Below are 27,007 nucleotides of genomic sequence, written 5' to 3' on the forward strand. Positions count from 1 at the left end.
CAGCCAGTGGAGCTGACAAAGGTGCAGCCCCAGTGAGGGGCCGAAGGACAGAAGCAAAGGGCTGCTCACCTACAGCTTCTGGTCTGCTCATATGCATGCACACACGTATACACACACACACACACATATCCCAAGTGCAAATAACAACTTAGGTCAGGAACCACTTCTTTTCCCTATCCATGTTTTTGGCATTTGGGTTGCAGTAATTTGTTTTTATATTTCTTTGGACCGTTTAGATTCTTTTAAATAGATAACCCCCAAATTTTCAAGGGCTGTTTCAGTTTGGTAAAATGATTTCATACAGAAATATTTTTATTTTTAAAAAATCAGTCGAGTTTATTTTTTAAGCCGTGAATTTACGAAGGCCATCCAACTCAAAAATTGACACTTTTTCTTTGAAGAATGGTGAAATCTCTCCAAGTTTTTAGCTTACAAAAAAATATCACTTAATGTTTCAGTAAAACAATGCTTTTCACATAATTTTTTGTTTAACTCAGTATTCTTAATTTGTTTAATCCATAATTTGTTTGCTCCTTTCCATGCAATACTTTTTTGGCAGTTTATTTTTTTGAAGCTACTCTAATATATAGTTTTATTTCATTATGTTTAAGATGTCAGGAAGGCCTTTGGCCTGTCTTTTATTGTTCCTGCAAAATAGGAAAAATATCTAGTATTTATTTTAAACTGTTTATACATAAATGTATGCAGTTCAATACTTGTTTTGCATATGCACTCATTTTTCTCTTGATCTGTTAATCTTCCGAATGAACCCTACAGTAAGAAGATTAGTATTGAAATAAAGGGAAGAATAGTCATAAAAAATATTTTATGTCTTTGCTATATCACTTGCAGAGAATAAGAACATGTCTTCCACATGAATACGAGAATATTTCATCCTCGTCACTAAAACATGGAAGGATTAAATTGAGTATCTTCTTTGTCCCCAAAGCCAGCCCTAGGGTCGGCATATGCTCTACTTTACATTCTCCCCTCAGTCCAGTTCCTATATTTAATTCTCCCATATTTATCCAATATTCTGTGCTTTGCTTTGTCAAACATGCATCTCTGTGTGTAAAGTGTGAAAGAGAAGTGATTTCTTAGAAGGGTTGAATAGCAAAACAGCATACCTATAGCATAATCGTAACTTTAAATGCAGGGCATCTTCAAATTATAGCGAGGGGAAGCTTAATTTTTATTTTATTTTTCAAGTTCTAGCAATACTCAGTGCTTCTGAAACATTACAGCATTTTTCTCCAAACCAACTTCATGTTTATTTTCCAGAGCATTAGTGTATAATTAAAAATGGCTTTATTCTTGCTGTTTAGATAGTTTATTTCACTTTCCTGAAACAACATAATTAGCAGGCATGAGCTCTAGAAAATGGTCAGAGGAAATAATGCTTATGAAATGTAGAGTGGTTGGGTTTGGGGGCAGGTCAGTATGTCTGCTCCATACCAGGGCCACCCTGGTTAATATAAGGGACAGGGATCTTGGGGTCATCAGGCAAATTAATTTCTGAGAGTGCTGCCCTACACTTCTTAATAAGGAAAGCTCGGAGTTAAATAATAAGCATTTCTGGTGTGTGAAAGAAAACTGGAAAATAGGCACATCTGCAAATATGAAAAAAGTACCATTTCCAAAATAATGATCTGTCAACGAAATTGCAAAATCATTATGTGAATGAGCTGAATTGCTTTGGGTATCATCGCAAAGAAATATGTTTTGCACAGATAATATGTCTAATAAGGACACGTTTTAAAAATCAGATTTTCCCCCCAGCAAATAGCTAGCTGCACTGCAGGTCTCTCTCATGCAGTCAACTAGCACCACCTCATGGATGATTTGGGGAAATTGCTGCTTTTCTAAAATGTAGTAAATTGATTTAAAATAATAATGAGGAAAAGAATGACAATAATAACACTTTTTCCCCCTTGTTTTTCAGGCATCTGATGCCAGCTCTGAAAAACTCTTCAACACTGTTATTGTAAACAAAGGTAAGATTCAGTAAATACTTCAAAGTAATAGCTTTCGGCTTTTTTTATATTCCATTTTGGTTATCAAGGAAGAAAAAAAACAGAAAACATAACGCAGTCTTTCTCTTTTCATTCTGGAGCTACTGTTATTTTGTGTTGCTTGAGACAGGCTTTGTATGCTTTTGTTATGCCTGGAAAAACAGTTTATTTAAAAAGAATACACTGAATCCTTATTTAAATTAATTTGACTAAGAAATCACTGCTATCCATGTGACTTTAATTTAATACAGGAAACTGTAATGGAGAATAATAGTACTCAGAATGCCTTAACTTTATTGTTACTTATCAAGTACCCAGGGGTCGGAGAACTGTGAATAGCTGAATTGTACTGCAGATCATAATAACCAACCAGTGGATGTTTAGTATTCACGGCATTATGAGTATTATGGTCATAAACCAAGTCTTACTCTGCAGTGGGCTTTCTGTAAAGTTAATAAATGAGCAAGAGGGCAAAATTTAAATATGTACTATCCCATTAATTTCTTCCAAACAGCAATATGGAGTAGAGAGAGAGGCTAATGATATCGCAGTTCGTTAAGGGAAAGCTTATCTTAAATCATTGCCAATAGGTTTCTGGGCAGTTTTCATTTGTAGCAGTATTGCTGGAATTAATGAAATTTAGTAGAGTCACTAATCACTGGCTTTGCAAAGGTATATAATTTGAAAGATAAATTTACATGTACGTTATTTTATCTTTCCCCTTCCATTGTAGAACCTGATGTAGGGGCTTGCATGGTATTTGCTAAAATAAAGGTGTGCTTTCTGGTAATCTTACTCTGTGTTACATTGAAGATACTTGGTAACACCTGAACCGGGTTGGGTCTTCGTAAGTGGAAATGTGAAACCACTTCTGCAGTCCATAGTTGCCATAGCTAGCATTTTTGCTAGCTAGTTAGTAAGACACCTTCCCAACTGCAGTTATTTTGAGCTCCCGGTTTATTTTAGAATTTGAACCAATTGCAATTTTAAATAGTACATTATGTTTAGAGTTCCCTTGAGGTATATGTGCTTATATGATTGCTGTTATTCCCAGAATTACTGTCATTATTGAATTTTATCTTTTTTATTGCATAATGGAGTATTCCACTTTTATATTTCATCATATTTTTTGATGGACTGAAAGTTTGTATAAATTTGTTATCCATAATGCTAAAAGCCCAATAAAGAAGAGATGTGCAATTTATAGCATGCAGTGCTCATACGTAAAAAGGCATAATTGTTTATTGCTCATTTTGATGAGAGAAGAGAATTGGTAAACAGTGGTAAATCTATGTGAGAAAAAGGGTGGTGGGAGGGGAAGACAGAGGTTGGACAGGTCACCAGAAGGGGGTCTGTGTTTCAGTGACCCACCAAGACCTCCAGCCACACGTGACTGCATCCTTCCTTTGTGAATTTGCTATAAAATGGTTTGAAATGTGTTTCCCCTTTCTGGGATCAGGCCCTCGGATGAGAGTGGGCTCCAGGGCCTGCATGGAGGCTGGCCATGCCCTGGCCAGGCTGAAAGGCGCTCTTCAGGGAGGATGGAGAGTGATTGATGATGAGTGCTGCCCTCAGCCTCTTCCCTCCTGCTTCTTCCCCCCTTCTTTCCCTTTCCAATCAAACATTTCCCACATTCTTATTTTTGTTTACTTACAGAGTGTGATTTGTGGCATCTATTTGGTTGTGAATAGTCATCCCCCTGACAGGGTGCCTTTCTTCTGAGCTGCTTTTCTGGGGTGATTTAGTTGCCTTGAAAGGATTAAGGTTTCTTTGTGTATACTAAAATCAACATAGGCTTTTTCTAAGCTTTGCTTGGGAAACCATACACAAATAAGCATTTTTGTTGATGGCAGATTATTCCTTTGCCCCTTATTTCCATCAAAATGGCCTTTCTTTTCTCCTCCCCAGTTTTCCCTTAATGCCTTATGCTAATTCCTGATGGTTACATGAATGACAAGAGACAGAATCAATGCAAATCCAGGTGCTGCAAAGTAGACTGACTGGTATCCAGCACCCCGCCCCCTCCCTTGAGAGAAAGATTAGGGGAGTGAGGAGGAGGGAAAGCGTTGGGGACAGTTTTGTTAAGGGGATTAGTATTCAAACTGCTAAATATCAGGAAAACAACTTCAAAAAGAGATTCATTGTATAGCAATAATGTCAATAATTGCTTCAAGACAGGTGCAGAGTCTTGCACTGTGTTTGTGGTTCCTGGTCTGTTTTTACTCCGGGTGATAGCAGTGTTTACTGGCTGAATGGCTGACAAGGTCTTCAAGTTCAAGTTCTCCTACAAAGCATCCTGCCTGCCAGAAAGTCAGGTCTCCCGTCATTGCCCAGTATTCTTAGCCAAGAGCAGTAAAAAGCATTGTAAGAAAGGGCAAATTTACACCAGGTAACAAACACTACTGGGAAAATCTTCAGAGCCTCAGCTTTTGAACAGACTTAACAAGAAAGCAGGGAGGATGACACATGTATTCCTCCACCTCCAGATGTTTAAAGCTGCATATCACCTCTCCCTCGCAGGAGTCTGACAGTGTCCTGGCCTTAAGAGAATACTGACTTTAAGCTGCTGGTGAGATGTTGCTGAGTCTGGTGGCCAACAGAATACGTCACTTAAGCGCTCTATGTCAGGATTTTCAATCATAACAGCGTTTCCTGGTCCTGGGCCAACATCTCTGGTGTGAATAAAATCATTGATGGGGGGCAGGGGGGGCAGTTGAAACACAGCAAGTACAACGAAGATATTATTTATCATTCCTGCCCATTGATTTTATTTTGACTTTCCCTGTGTTGTATAGCCCAACCGATTTTGTGAAGAATTCATGAGATTTTTGTGTTTAGGTGTTCTAATTATCATTTTCTTCTGATGCCTTTTATATCCCATTTTAAAGCAATTTAACAACATGCGTATATATGTACACACAACATACTAAATGAAAATTGAGCCTTTTAAAAGAAGTGGGAAGCTGAGCTTCCAAATGCAAAGCTTAGGATAGTAGGCATAAAAAAAAGTTTATCTGTAATCAAGGTCATGGTTGCCTTATTTAATCTTTATATGTTTAAATGTTTACAGGATGTTCATGTGAATTTTATGAATCCATCTGTCTTTGTGACTCAACCATCTGCCAAAGAAAAAATTAATTTTCCCAATGAGACAAGAGACACAGAGAAAAAGACTGACTAATGACTTATCTTCCCTACTTAATTGGTCAAACTGTTATAGGCACATCAGGATTTGTACCCCAAATTCTGATATATTTATCTTTAAAAGGAAACTTTCTAGCTAATTCATTGCAGCCAATATTTGTTACTCTTTCTTAACCTACTCCAGATCTTTTGATGTATAGATAGAACTGCAGAAAATGAGAACTTCTTTGCAGCATATGATCACCCCACTAAGTTAATGTCTTAAACTCTTAAATTGCACCAGAACAGAGGTACCTGAAGTGTTCTCTGCGGCCCTCTGTTTGACCAGTGCCAGCCCTGGTATGTGACCCACAGTCTTGGTTAGGGGGAAGAGAAGAGGCCCTGAATCACGGCCGCTCTTTGCCTCAGAAGCCCTCTCTTCCAGGCTCCTTCCTCCAACCAAGGCAAGTTCCAGGAGAAGAGAGGAGGCCCAGAGGAGTGTTTAACCCATGACTTTCTCACCCCCTCTCGTTCCTTCACCCTTGACTCAAATCAGAAAGCTGGACCCTCCTAAGGAAAGGGCCTCTGAGCTGTGTCTTAGATGGCGCATCTCTGAAGGAGTCTGGGAGGAGTAAGACCCCTGTTTTCTGTACCCTCCTGCTCCAGTAACCAGTCTCTCCTGAGACTTGAATCACAAAGGCAGAGCCTCCTCACCTCCCCCAGACCATCGTGGCGAGTTCTGGTGGACACTCACTTAAGGACCAGATGGAATGCTTGGCTCCTTAGAATTCTCTGACCAGGTCTGTTTTTCCTCACATAGGCCCTAGCAGGGCTGCAGTGGAATGCACCCCACCTTTTCTTGGGGTTGGTTTTGTCCAGGTGAGGTAGGTGACGCGTGGAGCAGCCCTTCAGGTGATGGGTCGTTTTATCAGCAGCATAGAAAGAAAGCCTGGCTAAGAAATTTGCCTGATTTCTGAGGAGACGAGTAAGAAACAAGTTCCCAGAGATATTGTTGGTGTGTATGTTGAAATTAACTTGGGTACCTAAACCTGCTGTGGTAGTGTCCATATTACCTCATTCGTTAGGTTTGAGGGAATTCCTTGTTTTGGTGACGAAAAAGGTTGGCATTATATTACCAGGAAAGCCATCACTGGCTTTGAGAAAAGCCCCTCCCCCCAAAAAACCCCCTCGTTTTTGTGTTTTTATGTAAGTGAAAATAATGCAATAGACTGTGGGATAGCTTTTTTTTTTAAACAAACAAAAAAATTGGTTTAGAGTCTAATATCCCTTTATAAGGAACATATGGAGACCATTTAAAAATTGCTGCTGGTGTCTTGGATTTAGTCATGATGAGGACGTGACGTAAAGCACATTCCCGAAGTGCAGAAGAGTAAACAGCCAGTTTCAGGTGCTGTCAATTAGGCTTTTTAAAATGCCCTAAATCCTAGAGAAGGGGAAGTTGAGCTTTCACTCCCTGACTTTTCTTTCTTTGGTTCTTCTTTTGTACTGTTTCAGGGCATTTTCTTGGGTTTTGAGGAGCTAGAGCTGTCTGGTATGTGAAATAAATACTATTGAAGGCTAATTGGTGCTTCGGGGGGAGTCAAAGGAGTTATGAGTACTTCAGTTTGTCCTCCTCCCCTGCATGCAAAAGCGTGCAATCAGCTCCTCTTGTTATGGAAATTGACCTCCTTATAGCCGCAGACTCCTACGTACAGAATTGGTTTGTAGAATTATTCCTTGAGAATTCTTGGAAACAGATACATACTCTATACTGTTAGTGTGGAACCAGCAGGAAAAATGTGAAATTATTCCATGTTTGAGAAAGTGTTTCCCTCAGGATATTTTTCCATCAACTGCTGCCTGGTCTTTTGCTGAACTTTTGGATGAGTGGTGGGAAAACCCTGGGTAAATACTGGATCCCATCACTGGAGTTGTAGGGCAGAGGGTGGAAGATGTACAAGCATCTCAGTTGATCTTGATGTTGTCTTCAGGTAGAACTTTGGCAGCGATGCCATTCTCTAGATGAAACAAGCCTAGATCCCCAGATCCTCTGTGCCCTGGTGAGTCTGAGTAGGTTGAAGTGTAACCGATTCTTGTGTTTTTGGAAATAAATGCCTTTGAGTCAAATGTGCAGACATCACTCAATTTTCTGTTTGAGCTCAATGAAAAGCCCTTCGCTTCCTTTATTGGATAATTATTGCTGTCCTCTAAAAGAATTTCTGCAGTATGGGCAAAAAAAGCTTGAGTGTGGACCAATCTCTCTTTTATTCCATACATATTTAATGTTTCGTTTAGCCAATGTTGTAATATTTGGTCGTCTCAAAGTATTATACATTCACAATAGACAGCTGATGTAAAAAGCACCAAATCAGTGAGAACAGTTAAATGACAAAGGGCCTTCTCGCCTATAACACTTTCTAGTACCTTGAGGTTTGAACCCAGACGCATTTTGCTGCATGAAAGCAGCCTTATGGCTATTCCATGGCCCCTGGATTATTTCTAGTTTCTGACAACTGCAGAAAAATGTTGTTTTCTCTGAAAATGTATGTTTATTTAACTAGGTTCCTTTTTGCTTCACAATCTGGATTCCATTCAGTCAGTTACCACTCCAATTAACTAACAATTATTTAACATTAACAGTAATTACAGACGCCAGTTAAGCGCCTACAGATGTCAACTGTTAGCTTTGTACCTAATCACTCAATGAAATGGAGAAAGTTCAACAAACATCAATTAGCCAAGCAATTAGTATGAGTTAGGAAAGAGCATGTTATCATGTGTGAGCTGATTCAATTTATTTTATTTTGGCAGTAAAACACACAGAGGCAAGCGGCAATAAGTTCCTCAGATAAGATAAAACTCTTTTGTTTTGCAGCTTACATAAGAATTCTTTCCTTTCCTGTGTATAAGTCAAATACTTATTTAACAAACAAAATTTGTCTCAATTACTCAGAAAGTCCAGTGATGCTCAGTCTCAGGAAGCAGACTTGAGTGAATTATGAATCCTGTGAATATGCTGTATAAGGAAACGCCAGAAAACTTCAGTGGAGAAAATGATTGATTCCCACTCTACTAATCTGCTTTGTGCATTTTGGGTTTTTGCTGGTTTATTCTTGAAACTATGGTGAGGAGAGTTGCAACATTGATTTTACTAATTTCATGGTGCCTGAACTTTTGCTCAGCTGCCTTAAATTGAGCTAGGAGCAATCATTGAACTATTTTACCTGCTTGCCCAGTCTATGGTTTAAAAAGTGGAAAATGCTCTCTCCTTTGAAGATTCACTTAGAATTCACCTAGGGCATCCCAGGCCTGAATTCAGAGGCTCTCTGACACTTACCCCTTACACCACCACCACCCTGCCCTGTTCTGTCCTGTGTTTGACATCTGACAATTAGCTGAGCTTGCCTGGACTTACAGGAGAGTACAGTCTAAGACCTCATGGTACTTGGGGTTCATTTTTCCTCCAACAGGAAAGCTGTCCATAAGTGTCTTTGTCACTTAAATATATACATGAAGAAATGATTTCTCACCAACCCCTGAAGCTGGTGGAGTTAGGAGTACAAAGAGCCAATCCCTTGAGTGCTGTGAAGTCTCTGAGGGTCTTCTGTGCAGAATTTTCTACTTGGGCAAGCCTCTTAGCATGCACTGGATCCAAGAGTTCAAAAATAAGTACTCTACTGCTGGGATGGCTCCAGGTGAAGAGTCACCATGTCCAGTGTGCTTGTCTACTATAAGCCCTTCTCTGGTATACTCGGTACAACAAATACTGCTCTTCATACAGGGCTCTGCTGGCTGGCTACATTGTGGTCTCTGCTGGTCTGCTTTTGCACAAAATGCTACATGAGCAAAATAGCTCAGGGCTTAAAAACAACAAAAATATTAGGTGTCATTTTGGGTATCATACTGGGTCTTAGCTACAGCTCTCATGTTTATTCTGGAACCGAGGCTGAAGGAGGAGTCCACTTCATGTTATGGTGTTTGCCAGAGAGGAAAAAGAACAGAGGCAGAATCACAGAATGTTTCTTAAAGGTCCAGCTCAGCTGTGGCATATGGCTTTTTCAACCATCTTCATTGGCCAAAGCAAGTTATAGGACCAAGTGTGAGGTCAGTGGAATGGAAATTAAACCCCTCCCACAAGGAGGAGCCCAAGGCTAGGAGGATCTTGTCTTGGAAGAAAGAACGAATAATGCAGTCTGCCACCAGGTGTTAATGGAAAGGGAGGGGGAGGGCAGGTAAGGGCTTGGTTAGCATAGGCTTCCTGGTAAAAATAGATAGGTTTTTCTGTTACAGAAAGACCTGCCTCACTATTAGCCACTTGCTTTAAGTTAGGTCACATCAAGAAATTGATGACTTCGTTATTATTATACCTGGTTTAGTCTATTGCTGGCTTGAACAGTATAATGATAAAGTTGCTCTGGAATGCAGAAATGACCTCTAGGACCTGCAAAGAATAAGTTGGAACCAGGCCAGATGTGTAGGCCCTGCATAATTCGTCTGAGAAGGCATGACTGCCACCAAGGAACCAAAACCTTACTGTAAAGCGGTGTGCAGTATGGTGGTTACTTAAAATGCCGGGTTTGTATTTGAGATTCACACAGATACTGTTTTGAATCCCAGCTTCACCATTTACCAGTTGTGGAATTTCAGGCCACTTAGTAGCCTTTGCACGAATGTTTTTCTTAGGTAAAACAGGAGTGGTCAATCTCATAATGTTTTGAGGATTAAGTATGATAATGTATATAAAATGATTAGCCTACTGTATACCATATATGGATCTAATTATACAATGGGCTAAGTATTTTTCATATGTCACCTCATTTAATCTTCATAGCAACTCTGATTTAGATAATATCGTTTTTACACTTGGTATCTCCACCTCATAGGTGAGCATTCTAAAGCCAAAATAATAGCTAGCATTCATTGAGGACTTGTTTTTTTGCCAGATATTGTCCTGAACACTCTAGGTAGTTAATTCAGTTACTACTTGAGACTGTTAGAGGTAGGTGGTATTAGCCCCATTTTTCAGATACAAGAAATTGAGACTCAGAAAGATTAAGTGACTTGCCCAAGGTCACTCAGTAAGTGGTGGAGCTGGGTCCAGCTAACTTCAAGGTATGTGCTCCTAACAGCCATACTTCATTAGGCTGGGGATACAGCAATGAGTGAAACAGCAAAGGTCCCTACACTAGCTGAAGGGGCATAGGAAAGGAAACAGGCCATTACGAAACAGGACGGTACCTGCTAGGACTGGGGGAAACTGGGTGCTGTGAGGGATGCAGTGAGGACCCCCAACCCAGACGAGGCCTCCCCAGGTATCTTGGTTCTGTGGAGAGCCATGGAACGCAATCCTGGTGATGGAGATTCTCATCCAGGGATTTCTGAAATCCCGGAATGTCTACCCTCATCTGAGCAGGTATGGCCACGGTCTTGCAGGGCTCAACTTTAGGCCTCTCTGATCTCTTCACCTTCTAAGATGACCATATTCTACCTTTCCCGTCCATTTCTATGCCTATAAGTGGACTGATTTTTAAGTTCCAGCCAGATTTTGTTTGAAATGACTTAGAATTGTCAAGCAGGGGCATTTCCCTAGCACTCAAGCACAACACCCAACTCTGTGTAGGGGAAGGCGGGGAGGGCTGTAAATAGGAAAGATGGTTTGTGGGCGTACAGATCTGCCTCTCTGACCCTTGTAAACCTTGTCTTACAAAAGGAGGAGGTTGAGAGCACATCATTGCTTTTCTAAGAGTCCTTTTGAAGAGGCAACTGTCTCAAGTGTGCCTGTTAATAGACTGATGTGGGAGGTGGTTATATTTGGATGCCTTTAAAAGCCACTTGGAAAACATTTTTTCCCTCTTATCTATCACCTTTCACATCTCTCAGCAGAGTAACACTAAAACCTAATTTTAGCCAAGATTACATCATTTTTTCATTATCTGTTTATAGCCGGGAAAGGCCTTTCCATAGTGGAGCGCCTCTTGCCAAAAACCCAACCACGTGATTCCTCTTGTGGACCAATTTTTGATTTTACAAGTGTGCAGTGTGGCCTGCCGGGCCTCTTGTACTGATCTGATGAGGCTTCTCTATCTGACTGTAAACTTCGGTTTGACAAGAAGTCTTCCGAAATCAGATTTGTCAGCTGTTAAATGAATTATGCCAATATTTTTTCCATTTATTTTTTGATTGGCTTAAGCAGAAACCATATGGAAATTAATTCTTTCATTCAACACATTATTGAACACCTGCTTTGAGCCAGGCAATCTTCTAGGCCTTGAAGATACACCAATGAACAGATCACTTTAAGCATGGTAGAACAATCAAAGAGTTTAAATTTTAAAAATTTAAAATTTTGCAAAAAAAGGGGAGACTTTTTTAATGGTGTCATGACAATGAGACCACTTAATAATAAAAACTTAGCCTTAAGATTTTCTTAGGAGGAAAACCTGGTCTAAGCTCAGCCCTGAAGAGTCTGCAAACCAGAAATAAATCACCTCTCAACAGACTGCAATATATGTCGCCCATTCAAAGAGCCACGGAATTTGCTCCACTTGTTGCTGACTGTTAAAAATCATGCTGTTGTTAAATTAGTTGATTAAGTTATTGCACGGGGACTTGGCAGCTTTGTAAAAATTCTGTGGAGCATATCCAGAGGGCCTCCTTTTTACATAATTCTTCGGTTAGCTTTTGTTTGTCCTTTAAATTTTTGCTAAATTGGCATACTGCAAGGAAGTGATGGTGGGACTACTGCAATGAGCACTGCTTTTAGAAATACAACACCCAGGTTCAAGTCTGAGCTGGGCTACTAGAACCTTGAGCAAAACCACTGTCTGCCTTGGTTTTCTCATTGGTAACATGAGGAAGTTGGATGGACTTCAAGATCCAGTTTTAAAGGCCAAAGTTTCCTTTAGGAAAGTGTTCTAGATCTTCTGGGAACCTGGAGTTTGGTTAGAAGGCATGTGTTTTCCCCAATTACTGTGAATGTGGTCATGAACCTGGCTTTTGAAAGGAGTGGTGGCCAGTAAGCACCATGTCTTAAGTCCTGAACTTGGGAGCAAAGATAGGACTCTGCCCACTCCAGGAGTTTGCAGCTCCATAAGAAAGTGTCTTTAGAGGTAAGAACCTCAGGGGTTGAGGGAAGAGAAGAGGGAGGCCAAGAGTGAGCTTTCTACAAGGACACCTTGGGCCCCTGTTATTATTTGAAAACTAATTGTTAGGTATTAGCCTCCAGAATAAGAGTAGCAATGCAGGGAGCCTCCTGTGTTTGAGCACATCTGGGGCGGTGCTAAAAGAGCTGTTTATCGGATTAGTAAATGTTTATAAAGCCCCATTACATATAAAAGTACTTAGGCACTGGGTTCCTTTGTACTTGACCTCTGAACTAGAGCGACTATCATTTCCAACATTTCCCAGGCAGGGATATTACTACAGTTACATGAGGATGGGGGCCAGGGGTTAGATACAGAAAGGAAGTCCCTTGCATAAGAACATCCTAGGAGCAAGCTGCCAGGCAGCTTCTTTTTCATGGAATGACTCATTTTACCAATGTAAACTGAAATGAGGCTTGAGTGGACCATTCTAGATAATGGAGAGAATGTCACCACCTCACCATCTGTCTTCAGCTGTCAACAGACTTTCCTATGCCATCAGCCCGTCAGAGCTCTCCTTCAAAAGTTGATCTAGGCCTTCTCCACTGAAGCAACCTTACTTCCCACTTTTCTTTTCTGTAGTAGGTGAGGATATCAACTTCATTCTCTCAATTACACACTTGCTGTTTGTTGGATTTTAGCCTGACTCACGGCCTTCTCACATCTATTGAGGAAAAAACTTGTTTTAGGGCAAAGAATGGAAATAATGTTTTCAGCATCTTGGTATTTCTCAAGAGTTCATATGCACTAAAATTGTGCCTTAAGCAGAACCGTGTGGATTTTATTGTTACCAAATTCATCGTGTGTTATTTAGGAAAATCGGGTTTATCTGTGCTTTCTCCCTTACTTTCTGAGATTGATATCTGTGGAAAGAAAGGTCACTGATGAAACACTGGGAGCCTTGGAAACAGCTTGCTTTAGTAGATTATTCAATTATAAACTTAGATTTGTGGGTTTGTTTTATACAGTTGCCTGTAGGGCCCACATTGCCCTATATAATGTCCCTTTCCCACGATCAGTTTGATCTCTGCTCCCACAGGAAGTAGACACTCCTGACTTAATGGGTGGCCTGGGGATAATGGCTCTGCGTTTCCCCTCTGGCCTCCCAGGAGTAACAATGAATGACCCTGTTTGGCCCAGGCCGCACCCCTGGGTGCACCTTTGGGTGGGGCAGAGGTCTGGTTCTGAGTGGCCTTCCTTCTCCGGCCCTGTGGCTTGAGGCAAGACAGCTCTCACCCCTCCTCCTTGTGTGTTAGCTCCAGGACAAACTTGGAAACTGCCTACTCCAAGGGTTTTTCTGGCATTTTAAAAGTTAAGGCCGACTTTCCGAGCCTTCTCAGCATCCTGCCAGGTATCTTATCTTATTCAAATATCCTAATTGCTACTCAGCTTCTCAACTGCACATCATCCTAGCACCTAACTGACAAAATAGACCTTCACCTGAGGGCCTCATTATGCTTTCAGGCTGTGCATCAGGCCAAAAATACCTCCACAATACCTGATCCACGTCCCGGGCTTCCAAGTGACAAACAAATAATTGGGCGAGACAAACCCTGGGCACCGAGCAGCTGCCATGGGTGTCGGAGCACAGAGAGTCCGTGGCAATAACAGTCACAACGCTGCCTGGTTCATGTCAGAGCAAATCTTTGAACGGTAGGTTGTGCTGACACCAGAGAGTGACAGCTTTGGAAATGGCATGCTAGTTACCCTGGCAAGTGAGGCCTCTCATGTAGACTGTGACAGGCGGCTGTCATTTCCATACAGGTGAACAGCTGACATCCTAGAACAGGGAGGGGGACAGGTGGGGCAGGATGGTGGAGAGGGGCCTCCTGTGCTGACGTGCTGGGCACTGGCGGCATTTGTGGTGAAAGCTGGCCATAAAACGAATGCACGGGGCGGGCCATGGTGGCTTGGCAGGCAAGAATGGTCGCCTGCCATGCAAGAGGACCCAGGTTCAATTCCCGGTGCCTCCCCATGTAAAAAAAAAAAACAGAAACAAATGCATGCACACTCTCTTCTTTCCCTCTCTCCTAAACCTGCCCCTGTGTCTTCTCATGACCTGTTCAGAGCTCATCCGAGAAGGAACTGCAGAAATGTAATGCCGGCTTTTTATCAGAATTTTTTTTTTTTTGGCATGGGCAGGCTCCAGGAATCGAACTCGGGTCTCAATGCCAGCTTTTTGAGGTGAGGACTAGGGCCATACTCAGTCTAGCATCCAGCCCAGCATGCTTAAAGAATGTTCGCCATTCTTTTCTACCCTCCCCATGTTCTCCATGTCATTGATTGTATTTCCAATGCCAAAATATGGAAAAGGCAAAGTCCCTGCTGATGAGGAACTTGCCATTAAATGAGTGGATTAAATAGAATGCAGGTACAGGATTGGGTCTAGACCAGTGGTCCTCAAAGTGTGGTCCCCGGACCAACAACCTGCACATCACCTGGGAACTTGTCAGAGATGCAAATTGTCGGTGCCCCACGCCAGACCTACCAAATCAGAAACTCTGGCATTGGGGCCAGCAATCTGTGCTTTGACAAGCCTTCCAGGTGATTCTGAGATGCGGACCACCACTGACCTAGGTACATGGAAGAAGGTTTGGGCAGTGAGGGTTTTTGTAAATGCTCAGATGATCCAGAGAGACCCTGGGTGAAATCTATCCTCTGTTGGACAAGAAATAGGTCTGGTCATTGTTGGACAGCCTTTTTTTTCTTTCTTCTTTTTAATGAGATGTACCTGATGTTTTGAACATACTACGTGAACTCAGTTGTCTTCCTGGTCACAATTTCCAGTCCCTCCACTCTAGCACCGTGAAGGGCCTGCTCATGGATAGGGCAGCTGGCAGACACTTGTCTGGAGTTAGGACTGTAATGTAGGCTGTGAGATCTGAATGGGTTTGGAACCATGACCTTGGGCCCGTGTGACACTGTAACCAGCTGAGCTAACTTGCTCAACTGCCTCTCAGAAACAGACTGTTCCAAGCTAGTTCCTGGTTGGCAGATGCTGCCTCACACACGCCCGCTTGCCATCTGTGTGAAGGGTTATCGCAGCACAAAACACGTACATACTGAGCAAATTTGCCATGATTACCAGTAACTATTTTGTAAACAAAGTACTGTGTAACTTCTTTATTTGACTCACGCTATGCAGAATTATAGAATATACTGAAGAGCAGTATGAGCCCCATCTTTTCCCTCCATGCAAAATGCTATGAAGTGTTAAGACCATAAAATTACATCTGTTAAGTGAGGTTTTTGCGAAAAACGTGTTACCCTAAGAAGTTTCAGCAAGTCACCTAAATATTAAAGCTTTTTTAGGTAGATATCCCTCAAGAATAGGCACTACCTAAGACCTTGTGTTAAAATAGTGGTTTTTGAACTTCAACCTGCATCAGAAATACCCGGGGGGCTTGTTAAGCCATAGACTGTTGGCCCCACACCCAGAGTTTCTGATTCAGTGGGTCAGGAGTGGGGCTCAAGTGTTTGCAACTCAGGTTCCCAGCTGATGCTGACACTGCTGGTCCCAGGACTGCACTTTGAGACTCAGATGTGTTAAAGCTTTGCAAATTTAAATGCCTTTTCCTATAGGGAATATTTGAATTGAGCATCAGCTCAAAGAACAACTCATTTACATGTGAAAATGAATTCATTTACATGTGAAAATGAAAAGCTCTGCATCAGGAGCTTTTTAAAAATGTAAAATTTCAAACCTCATTAAATACAGAGAACAGTGAAATGAACCCCCATACACCCATTATCCAGATTCATAGTTACCAAGATTTTGCCACAATTATTTTTAGGTGATTAAAAAGGATGAATACTGTACTGTCTTTTCTTTATTGCGGAAATTTCTTAGGGCACATCTCATACATCTTGCCATTTCACCCCTATGTACATCAGTGCACAGCTTTTAAAAAAAAGATATTTTCTTGTATAACCACATGCTATTGTCACACTAACAAAATATACACTAATTCTTCAGTATCATCTAACAATGTGCTTAGCCCCATCTCCCTGGCCATCTCCCAAGTTCATTTTAGCTGATCGATTGGCATCAATCGGTTGGCATGCAAACAATGTTCACATATTACCTGTCCTAATCTAGAACCGTCCTCCTTTTCTCCTTCCCCCTTCAAGTCTTTGGCTTTTTGCAGAAACCAGGTCAGCTGTCTGATAAACTGTCCCAAATTCTGGAAGCCCTTGTGGTGTCATTTAGCTTGTTCCACTGTCTCTCCTATTTCCTCTAAAATGGAACTTGTCTCTAAAGGCTTAAACTCCCATTAAACTTTTTGGCAAGAAAACTTCTTAGATGTTGCAGGAGGCTTCGTGTTACCCCACAGTGTCTGACTCAACACTCAATACAGGTTGAGTGACGCCGAGACTATTCAGCAAGTTCACGCCCCCATTGTCAAGTCCCTCAGCAATCCCTGGCTAATCAGTATGATTAGAGGTACAAAGAGGTGATTTTTCTATCATTCTTCCACATTTATTGGCTGAGATTCTCGTGTATACCAGTTTTCTTTCATCAACTAGAGCTCTTTGGTTACCCTCAAATACAATAAAAAGGAAAAGCAAGTTAAATGCTTAATTCTTTCCCTCAAATTGCAAGTTACCAGAACAAGAATAAGAAGGGGTGCTATTAATTCATGTCTGTAATCTTAGCATTTTTCTCATAGTAGATGTAGCCCATGTTTTTTCTTCGAGCCTTTTCTTTATGTTATTTTTTGTTCATCAACTGAAGGGACAAAGTCTAAAAAGAAAGCTCTCAAATGAGTTTAGATACACAGGTATGTATAAATTTAGAGTCAAAGCTGTCCTTCAGAGTTCTGCTTAAATGCCACATCCTCCATGAGGCCCCACCACCTGCCACAGCGTGAACCTTTTCTGTGACATTTCTTGCATCCTGCCTTTACTAGAGTTGTAGGTGTGGTTTTCTTCCCCTTTTCTCTTTCTCCTGTCTCTCTCTGAGCCAGGGTGACCAGCACACGATGCTGTGTATCCTGTAAGAACTCACTTAATGTTTGTTGAATCCAAGTGTAACATCCAAAAAGTTATTTCCAATTTTGTAATTAAATTATAGCCAGAGAGTCTAAAGACTTGGTTAAAGAAAGGAAAAATATGAATCTTGACTTGAGCTAGCTGCCTCCTCTGGCATTATTAGCTAATCCAATGAGCCCAGTGGGGACATTGTCAGGAAAGGGACAGGAGGCTGCCCACCTATACTGAATGCTTACATTGTGCCAGAGATTTTTGTACGTGGATTTAATTCATGCAGTAGCCCAGCCAAGTAGGCATTTTACATGTGGGAGGTGACAGCCAGTTCTGCGTCCCAGTCCCCTCCTTAATGTTCCTGTCTCCTGCCCTTGCTGTGCCAGCCCAGCCTAAAGGGAGCCTTTGGTTTGGTGGATTTAAAAAATGCCACTTGTGAACAACACAATCTCTCATTCAGCCTGAACTTTTGGCAGGGCATTTTGGAAAAAAATACTGATTATGCAGTTCTGGTCTGGGAGCATGTGAAGAGAAGTTCAGGACTACACATTAGCCTCACTTTCTTTTAGCATATGTCCAATGGATTTGAACACTTAACTTTATGGACAATTTAGTGTGATATTTAAACGTAACCTCCCACAAAACCAGATTTTATATATTTGCAATTTTGATAAAAGTATATTGCTGATCAATAAAAATTAACAAAGGAATTTCAAGTGGTACGTCAGCAAGTATGACTGTAAATTTTAGCAGAGTTATTAAAATTGCTTAAAACAATTTTAACTCTTTAAAACTTCCACTTTATTTATAAAAACACCTTTTGGCAGTGTGTGATTTGCACATGGTAGGGAGAAAGAAATGAATTTCCTAATGGGTGGGTGAAAAGCTCTCATCCTTTAGTTAAGCCTTTTTTTTTTTTGGCTTGCTCTTTATGAACCTGGTAGCCCAACCTACTGTGAGTTCTCTGGTGGCCAAAGTGCAAGAACCCCGTGCTACTGACCATTATTTGGGAAACCTTCTTTGAAGTGACCCAGAGCCCAGGCCGGTCCCTCCCCATGCCTTTGGCTGATTTTTGGCTTGGTGTGCCAGTCAGCCTGTGGACAATGATGTCTTTTTTTTGGGTAGTATCTCTGTTAAGCCACCTTTGTTCTTTAAAAAATGCTACACAGAGATAGTTAAACCCTCAAATGCAGTTATTTTAAAGGCATCCTCTCTACTACTCACCCCCTAAGACTTCTGTTATGCCTGGTTGCCAACTGCTGACCACATTGGCATTTTATTTCCTTCATTCCTGCCTTCGGGCTGCCAAGTGTTCAGGGTGGAAAAGCAGATTACTAAGGGGATGAGTTGTATACCCTCAACCTCATTTGAACTCTTAAAACACATGGATCATCCCATCACCCACTCACCCATTCCTTCAACCATTCCTTGAATAGACACGGAAGTAACTACCCCGTGTCCACACCCACCATCCCTGTTTCACACCCTTTCTGCTCCCTGAATTGCCTTCACATATATCCCCATTTCCTACCCTCCCCACCCCCACCCCGCTTTCTGGGGCAAACTGAGATCTTTTGTTGAAGAGCAGCTTCGATTTCCTCTTCTCTTCCCCTTGACTAAGGGAGAAAGGTCTTTTGCCTTCTTCCTGGGACTAGTCTCCATTTGACTTTTCCCTGATAGCTCACCTTCTCAGACTCTGCCCCTGAGTTTTCCTTGACTTTTTATTTCTTTCAGTCTTTTAAGAGTACCCCTAACATGCAACTTAACAAACAACCGACCTAACCCTACTTGTCCTTCAGGTATTTAAAACAGGTAACCTTGTCTTGATGTTTTTCTTTCATCTTCCTACCTGTAACATACAGGAAGTTGTGCATTAATTAGCATTGCTTGTTAGTGATAATTAAGGGGACTAATATAATTTATTGTTCAGACCAGGACATTTTCGAGAGCTGAAACATGCTGCTATTAATAATGACTTTGGGACAACAGGGCTAAACCTGGACTGCCCATGCAGACCCTAACATATGCTCACCCCAGTGATAATCCGAATGGTCTCTGTTAGTTAACATGCCTTCACCCACCGTGAGCAGGCTTTGTTCTAATCGCTTTACATAGATTAGCTCATAGGCTCCTTAGGACATCCTTCTGAGGGGGATCGTATTATTAATGCCATTTTAACTGTGAGGAGACAGGCGCTGAGAGGCTACTTTGCTCAAGGTTATGCATTTACTGAAGAACTTTCTCCTCTCCGGAGGCCAGGCATCCTCTTCCACGTCCCTTCCGAGGTCCTTCTGGGTGTCAGATTAAAAGGAGTATATAATGTAAATTTAGAGTATCAAATCTAAAGTATTTGTTTAGGGTTACCTAGCTATAAAGGGCTCCTTAACCAGGGCGGAATACTTAATCCTTTCTCAGATAGCACAGGGCCCTGGATTAGAGCACGGAGAGAGTACCCAGTCACTCCTCTTCTCTGAAACACAGTTTTTACAAACAAACAAGAAAAAGCCTGGACTCAAAACTGGTTACATCCTCGGAGATGAAATTCTGCCTTTTTCTATTGGTTTCTTTCACCTTGGGGCTTCTTCGTGCCTGGAGGTAATTTGGGATGGTGTTATTTAGGAGCCAAATGATTAAGCTGCAAAGTTCTTGATGTTACCAAGGAAATTGGAATTTTATCTTATAAAAGTGCAGGCCCCTCTTTTAAAAGAGTTCAACCTGCTCCCCAGTCTCTAGCCTGATGTCCCATTTCCATTTCCCTCTCCTTACTTAAAAAGAAGCCTGAAAGACTTTCCTGCCAAAATCTGAATCATTACCCCATGGAGTTTGTTATTTAGGCAGATTCGAAGTTCAACATGAAGCACTTTTTTAATGCCACTGGGCTGACAGGGGGATTTATTGAAGCCTAAATTTATTTTGATCTAATATTCACAGGGCTCAAGAGTTTAAGGAAGTGGTGAAGTACTCCTGCTGCCTCAGGGAATACCGTTAGGGCGTGAACATCAAGCCAGTCACATTGGTTTCAAAGTCACAAACACCACCAAGGAGTCAATCACACAGGATTATTGAGGGGAAAAGAAAGTGGAAACCTCTATCCCCAACATGAAAGCCACTCTTCCCTCCAGGCACCAAGTATCTCCCCTTCATGTTGCTGCAGAGTGTTACCGAGAGAAAAGTGGTTGGTAGGGATCTTTTTATTGTCCATGTGTTTTAGCACGGATACACACTCCTTCTCCCAGCCCTGTTTCCTTCCGAAAGGCCCCTGCCCTTACCCTCGCCATCAGACTTCTTCCAGAAGGAATCCCTTCTCTCACCCTCCTCTTTCTCACCAGCCTGAGTTTTAACTCTCTGCAGACTTGCTGCTACGCTTGATGTAGCTGAGAAATTCCTTTTAAAGTGGTTTCAAATCCAGTACCTTTAGGTAACACAGTTCATTGCTCTACTTTGAAGAAAAGCTTGTTTTGAGGCGCTTTCCAATGTTAGGGAAATCACTTCAAGCTCAGATCTTTCTGGGCAGAAGAGATGTCCAGTGTCAGATGACGTGAAAAAAAATATAGCTCGTGCCCTGTGAAGTGAAAGGGTCTTTAACTCCAGAGGTCAGCGAAGGGAAATTCTCCAGGTTACAAGGGAAACAGCCATCAGGCCGCTCAAATTGCAGCTATAGATCTGGACAATTTCAGTTGAAAACTAAAACAAACCACTTGTTCTTTTCAGTGTCAGGGACTTTTAAAACATTGAGTTATCTGATAAAGATAATAGTAGCCCCTTTGGCTGAGTCTTACATGCCCAGTGCTCTGCAGAGCTCCTGATAGGCAAGGCTGCTGGTGTTACTGAGATTCAGGGAGGCAACCTGCCCACAGCCACCCAGCTTACATGTTTGGGAACCAGAATTTCATCCATGCATCCATCCGTCAATCAAGTCTGGATGCCTCCTTGTGCCAGACATTGTGCTGGGGACAGTGGGCACTGAGATGGACATGGCTTTGCTCTCAGCAGCTCAAGCATCTCTTTAAAGTTTGCCTCCACTTTTTTATTTTTTCTTTTCTTTTCTACAGCGCAAAGTTGCAAACTTACAGAAAATTTGAAAGAACAGTACAGTGAACACCCATATACTTACCTGAATCTGCCAATTTTTAACATTTTGTCACATTTTGCTTAATCTCTATTTCTTTAGCTAAATCATTTCAGTGATGCCTGCCATGATACTTCAGCATTCATTTCCTTCATGTTATTTCCTAACATGAATTCATTCATTGATGTTAGCCATCATAAGCTAACATAACCTCAATGCCATCATCACTCCTAAGTAAGCTAACTGATTCTGTAATGTTCCTCATCTATAGTTCATATTGAACTCTTAATTAAAAGTTTTTGTTTTCGAAGGTTTTTATTTTGTTTTTTCCTTTTTCTTTTTTGGATCCAGGATCCAGTCAGGGTCCCTGTTCTAGTTTGCTAGCTGCCTGAATGCAATATACCAGGAACGGAATGGTTTTTAAAAGGGGGAATTTAATAAATTGCTAGTTTACCATTCTAAGACTGAGAAAATCCCCCAATTAAAACAAGTCTATACAAATGTCCAATTTAAGGCATCTGAGGAAAGATACCTTGGTTCAAGAAGGCTGATGAAGTTCAGCGTTTCTCTCTCAGCTGGAAGGGCACATGGCGAAGCTGCCTTACTCGTGGCTCTACAAAGGGACTCTCTCCAAAATGTTTCCTTTTTTAAAGGATTCCAGTAAGCAACTCCACCTTCAATGGGTGGAGACACATGTCCATGGAAATCATCTAATCAAAAGTTACCACCCACAATTGGGTGGGTTACATCTCCATGGAAACAATCAAAATGCTCCCACTCAGCACTATTGAATGAGAATTAAAGGACATGACTTTTCTGGGGTCCACCACAGATTCAAACTGGCACAGTTCCCCATTTGGTTGGTGTCTCTTAAGCCTCTTGAAATCAAATAGAGCACCCTACCCCTCCTCCATCCCCCTCCCCCCCACACACCTTTTTAGATTTTTGAGTTCAGGCCAGTTGTCTTGTCAGATATCCGACATTGTGAATTTGACTAGTTGTTTCTCCATGGTGCTGTTTAACTTGTAACCTAACGCACATAGACAACTTCTATTATAAATGGATATGTAGTTGTGATTTTGAAGGAAGAGATACCTTTGGATATTTTCCTGTGTGCTTCTCAGTGGTTTGGTCCCATATTTGATTTGTAGCCCTGCAGGCATAGAAAGTTAATAGCATAACTTGACTAAGTTTACTGAAAAGGCAAAGCATAGTGAGAAGTAAAACATCAGTCTGTTTTTGGAAGGAAGCATGATTTCATTTCCATCCTAAAATTTTTCATTTGTTAGGTGTTAAAGTAGCATACTGCTAAAGCTGGATTGATAGGATTTCATTTAGATGGATGATTTTCAATAATCATGCATTTAAACCATTTACTACCTTCCTTACAAGATGCACTGTTGACTTAATACTGCCGGGAGGGGGGGGGGGGGCTGTCGGGACAGGGAGAATGCTACCATGTTAAACTGCTATATTGATTGCAAGACATTTCTGGATTTCAGGAACATTAAAAGGTTGGGGGTTCTGATATATGTCTTAGAAATGAAGAAATATGGTTCATTCATGTAGCATATTATTTCATGTTTTATAATTTATTTACTCAAACAGTGATTTATAGATCTTTCGAGAAAGAGAGCAAAGAGGTTGGGCCTTTTTAACAAGGCAAGAAATGACCTTCCCTGTAAGATTTAGACCATATTAAAATGGACTTGCGGAATCATTTGCTCTTTTTCTCTAGGGTAAAGCTTCTTGGTAGTGAGTGCCTTACCTGGACAGGGGAACACTATTCTCAGCACCCTGAAAGCCTATTCAAGATGCCATCAGCTTGGAACATTCCGTTGACAGTGACTATCCCACCCTGTTTAAAAGGATGCTTTTGGTAGAATTAAAATTGCAGTAATCCTTTTTAATAAGGACGACTGCTTCAGAGAATTATGTTGTAAGAATGAGCGAGATTTGGGAGTGAGTTTAGTCCCCATGTTCTGTTGTGACTTTTAGCACCAAATACATGTTTATTTTGCACCTGGCGATTTTCAGTTTAGTGCGCCTACCTGATGAATGGTAAAGCTGTGACATTGCCTGAGAGTCCTAAATCTGGTTTGGTTCTACCTTTGGCAGATTTGCCGGAAGGGATTGGTGGTGACAGGAATTCTGAGAGTGTAGCCGAGACGTTAAAGGAGCGATCCCTCTGGTTGCTTGGTATCGGCTGCAAAGGTAGAAGTTGAACGCCCAGATATAGGCTCATTGCCCCCACTAAAGATTAGCACATTAAGTAAATATATTCCAGTGCCCAACTTGAACTAAAGCATCTGAGAGAGGGAAAGGATAAAGCCAGGTTGCATTTTATTAGGGGTCAGGATTTAGAATGTTCAGTTTTAGGGTGTGAATTTGGAATAAAGGGTATCCTCTTTTAGCAATTTTTTTCACATTTAAGAAACAGGTAGAAACATTTAACACCTTAACTACCACTTCTCAACACTTAGAAACTTTTTACATAGAGACAACTGGTGTGTTTTTATTAGGATCCTTTATTTATTTACTAATAAAGGAAGACTCCCAAGGAATATTTTGCTATCGTACTATAATATGTGTGAGCGAAAATGGCACTTGTTTGGAAAATAATTGCATCATTGACTCATTTCCCACTATTTGAATTACTGAATTGTTACGTGGAAATATACCAAACTTTAAAACACTTTCTGTTGTGTATATATAATCACTTTTTAGGTATCTGATTTTGGCCTTCTAAAATTTCCCTGGCTTAAAATATCAAAAGTAGGAGGAAAATAAAGAGAAACAAAAACACAAAGTCGACAACAAGCAAAAATACCACAGTACAAATAGAACCCCGTATAACTCTGTATCCCAGAATTTTTGGGGAAAAAAAAAAAGAGATAAAATCGTGAGCGTTAAGAAATCCAGAGGCCCTGTTCAGTTTATTGCTGTTGGAGCGCCCTGAGACCCTTTAATCCCCCAGTTTAGAGGATCATATTGTCAAGTCAGAGAGGCTTAAACACAATAGCATCTTCTGGAGCCAGAGTGCCCTGTATGGAGAGTGGATCCCATGCTTTTGTTCTTTTGAAAGGCAGGTGTAAAGGATAACACGCTGGATTATCTTATTTTTAAAGCATCTAAAAGCCAATTCCCCCCCTTCCTCATTCTCTTTCCTCTTAGCTTTTACAGTCTTTGATCAGGTAAATTCTAAGAGCCAGCACTTGTGAAGAGTAGGTAGACTTTTGTTTTCAGTTCTCTGCCGTAGCTTCCTCTCATCAGTCAGTACTGATGAACACGTAGAATCTGTGAAGGCCGAGAGTTAACATTGTTGCCTGGGCGACTTCTTTCAGTGTCTAAGGGGAGAAAGGTTATTTCCACCCCACCTCCGGGGAATACAAAGGTAGCTTTCCCATTTTGAACACAATTCCCTGCAGGCCAGCATGCAGGAACCTGTGCCCTTATACCAAGGCTAGAGTAATTGTACCCAAGTGTGCATTCAGATTTCTGTCTTAGCAAGTACGAGCAAAAGGGGCCACAGCTGTGTATGTTACAGCCCCCAAAGTCTTTTTATCACGGGGCAGTTTGTAAAACTTCAGATTCAGAGATTAGCAACGTATATCTGAGGACAACACATTCTCTTATCCCTGGAAATGCATCTTGGTTTTATAAGACATGTTAGCATTAAATATCAGACCTGACCTAACAAGTTGAAAGCCTGCGTGCGCCTGGGCGTGGCCTGCTTCGGAAGTCTTGTGTGTTCCCGACAGCGTGAAATCCAAGCGAGGCTTAGCCGTGGCTTTACGGGTTGAATAGTTGAGGTGGATGTGAATAGCACAGGAGTATCTGGGCTGAATTCGTCACTAGTTTGCACAGTTTACATAGGTCAAGATAAATCTGTCAATTTGTAAAGTGTAAACGGAGAAAGGCAAACTTTTCAAAAGCAATCATTAATTTCTTCCAGAGATTGTCGGTAGGAGTTTTAAAAAATCTTAGATTATCAAAACTGTTTACTGAGACAGTAAAGGAAAAACATGAATGGTTTTATTTATTTTGCTTCCTTTCTATCAGAAACTTGTCCCTTAAATCAGAACAAGATTCCTTCAAGACAGCTTGGTACAGAGAGGAAGGCATCTGACTGAGAAATGTGAATATATGGGTCTGGCCTGTTCCACTTTGCTCGTGATTTGATCTTTAAGTTTACAAAATGAGAAGATTAACAATGTAGTTGTTTATAGCTAAAGTTTCATGATTCTTTTCTTGAACAGTTTCAGAAGTAGTGACTGAACTTTTTTATGCGTATTTTTATTTTCGGGCACAGTTTTTAAGAGACTGGTAATTAGAATCTAGTATAAGAAAATTAAAACAAAATTACTGTATTTTTGAATACTTTCCCCTCACTTTGAAGATTTTCTCCTTTCCCCCTTCTTTCTTAAAACATCTCACAAATAACACTCATCCAAAATGACCCACATAATTTGAGGGACAGTTTACATCTTAGGGAGAGAAAAGTGCCTGGCAATGCTGTCCCTCTTGTGTGGATCTTAATTGTTATGAAATTTTAACATTTGTTGTGAAATTTTAAAAAACAATTAATTCTTTAATGCACTTTTATGCCAGCCAAAGTTAGAAGAGAATCCTAAATTGATCCTTACTATAAAGTGCAAGGTTACTGGGATTTTTGTAATACAGTCTCATCTTATCTACATACATGCTGCATTGGAAAGGTCCTCCAGTGCTGTTATCAGGCCGAGCTCGTCCAGGCTGAACTTTGGCAATTTCAAAGCCCTTTCAGAGGCAGCTCTTTGGAATTTGTACCTTTTACCATTTTCCTAGGTATAACTTTACCAGAGCGAGAAATTAGCATTTTACATTTGGAGGGAGGGGGTCACCTGAAAAAGGAGTGCCAAGGCGTTCTGCTTTTTTAACTGATCCATTAAATTCCTTCTCCACAGACTGTTTCATACACAATGCTTCCTGATTAGAAGAAATTTCTCATCCCTCCTCAGTTACTCCCTGAACAGTTTTCTTCCTAGAGGCTGGCTTATTAAGGGAGACCCAAGCACCACCTCAGGGCAGGATTAGCAGCCTGGGAGGAGCCCACTTTCTGTCCTTTGTGAAATCTCTGACCTGCTCCTACACTTGGAGAACATGATTATGAAAGGAAATGAAAATGACGGCCACCCCTGCCATTTCTTTGTATTTCTCCGGTTGCTTTGGGGAGCCCTTACAGCACCCTGTGATGGGCCTGGAGATCCTGTGCAGAGGCTTACGCTGTGCAGCACATGCTGTTTGTCTCCTCACCTTTCCACCTCTTGCTCCCTCGTTCCTCCCTGGTCTTGGACCCAGTGGCCCCCGGAGACAATTTTAGTCCTAGCCAGACCGATGTCAGATGCTGCCATACTCGCCCATGGCCCTCCTCCTTTCCACACTTCCCTGTGCCCAGTTCCTGTTCATCTTTCCAGGAAGCTCTCCCTCACCAGAACCAAGTGGATCCCACAGAATTCACACACCCTATTAGAGACTTTCACATTAAGCGATAGTTTTTGTTTTAACCATTCTTTCTCAGTAAATCGTGAGGTCCTTCAGGGCACAACCCAGGTCTCACTCTTCAGTGGATCCCCCATTTCAGGCCCTGCAGCATGGCAGTCATTCAGTATTTGTCAAATTGTTGAATTATTTTCCTG

The 27,007-nt window shown here is 41.3% G+C and overlaps 1 protein-coding gene across 4 annotated transcripts in view; it reads left to right on the plus strand.

Annotated features, from left to right (window-relative positions):
- Window positions 1–27,007, plus strand: part of AUTS2 (activator of transcription and developmental regulator AUTS2) — a 1,196,629-nt gene that overhangs the window by 1,101,249 nt on the left and 68,373 nt on the right. For all 4 annotated transcript variants that reach the window (XM_077141005.1, XM_077141006.1, XM_077141007.1 and 1 more), the window contains exon 6: window positions 1,943–1,994. In XM_077141005.1, coding sequence (XP_076997120.1) covers window positions 1,943–1,994 — 52 coding nt within the window. The remainder of the gene's footprint in view (window positions 1–1,942; window positions 1,995–27,007) is intronic.

Source organism: Tamandua tetradactyla, chromosome 23 (assembly GCF_023851605.1).
Source record: "Tamandua tetradactyla isolate mTamTet1 chromosome 23, mTamTet1.pri, whole genome shotgun sequence".
Classification (NCBI taxonomy): Eukaryota; Metazoa; Chordata; class Mammalia; order Pilosa; family Myrmecophagidae; genus Tamandua; species Tamandua tetradactyla.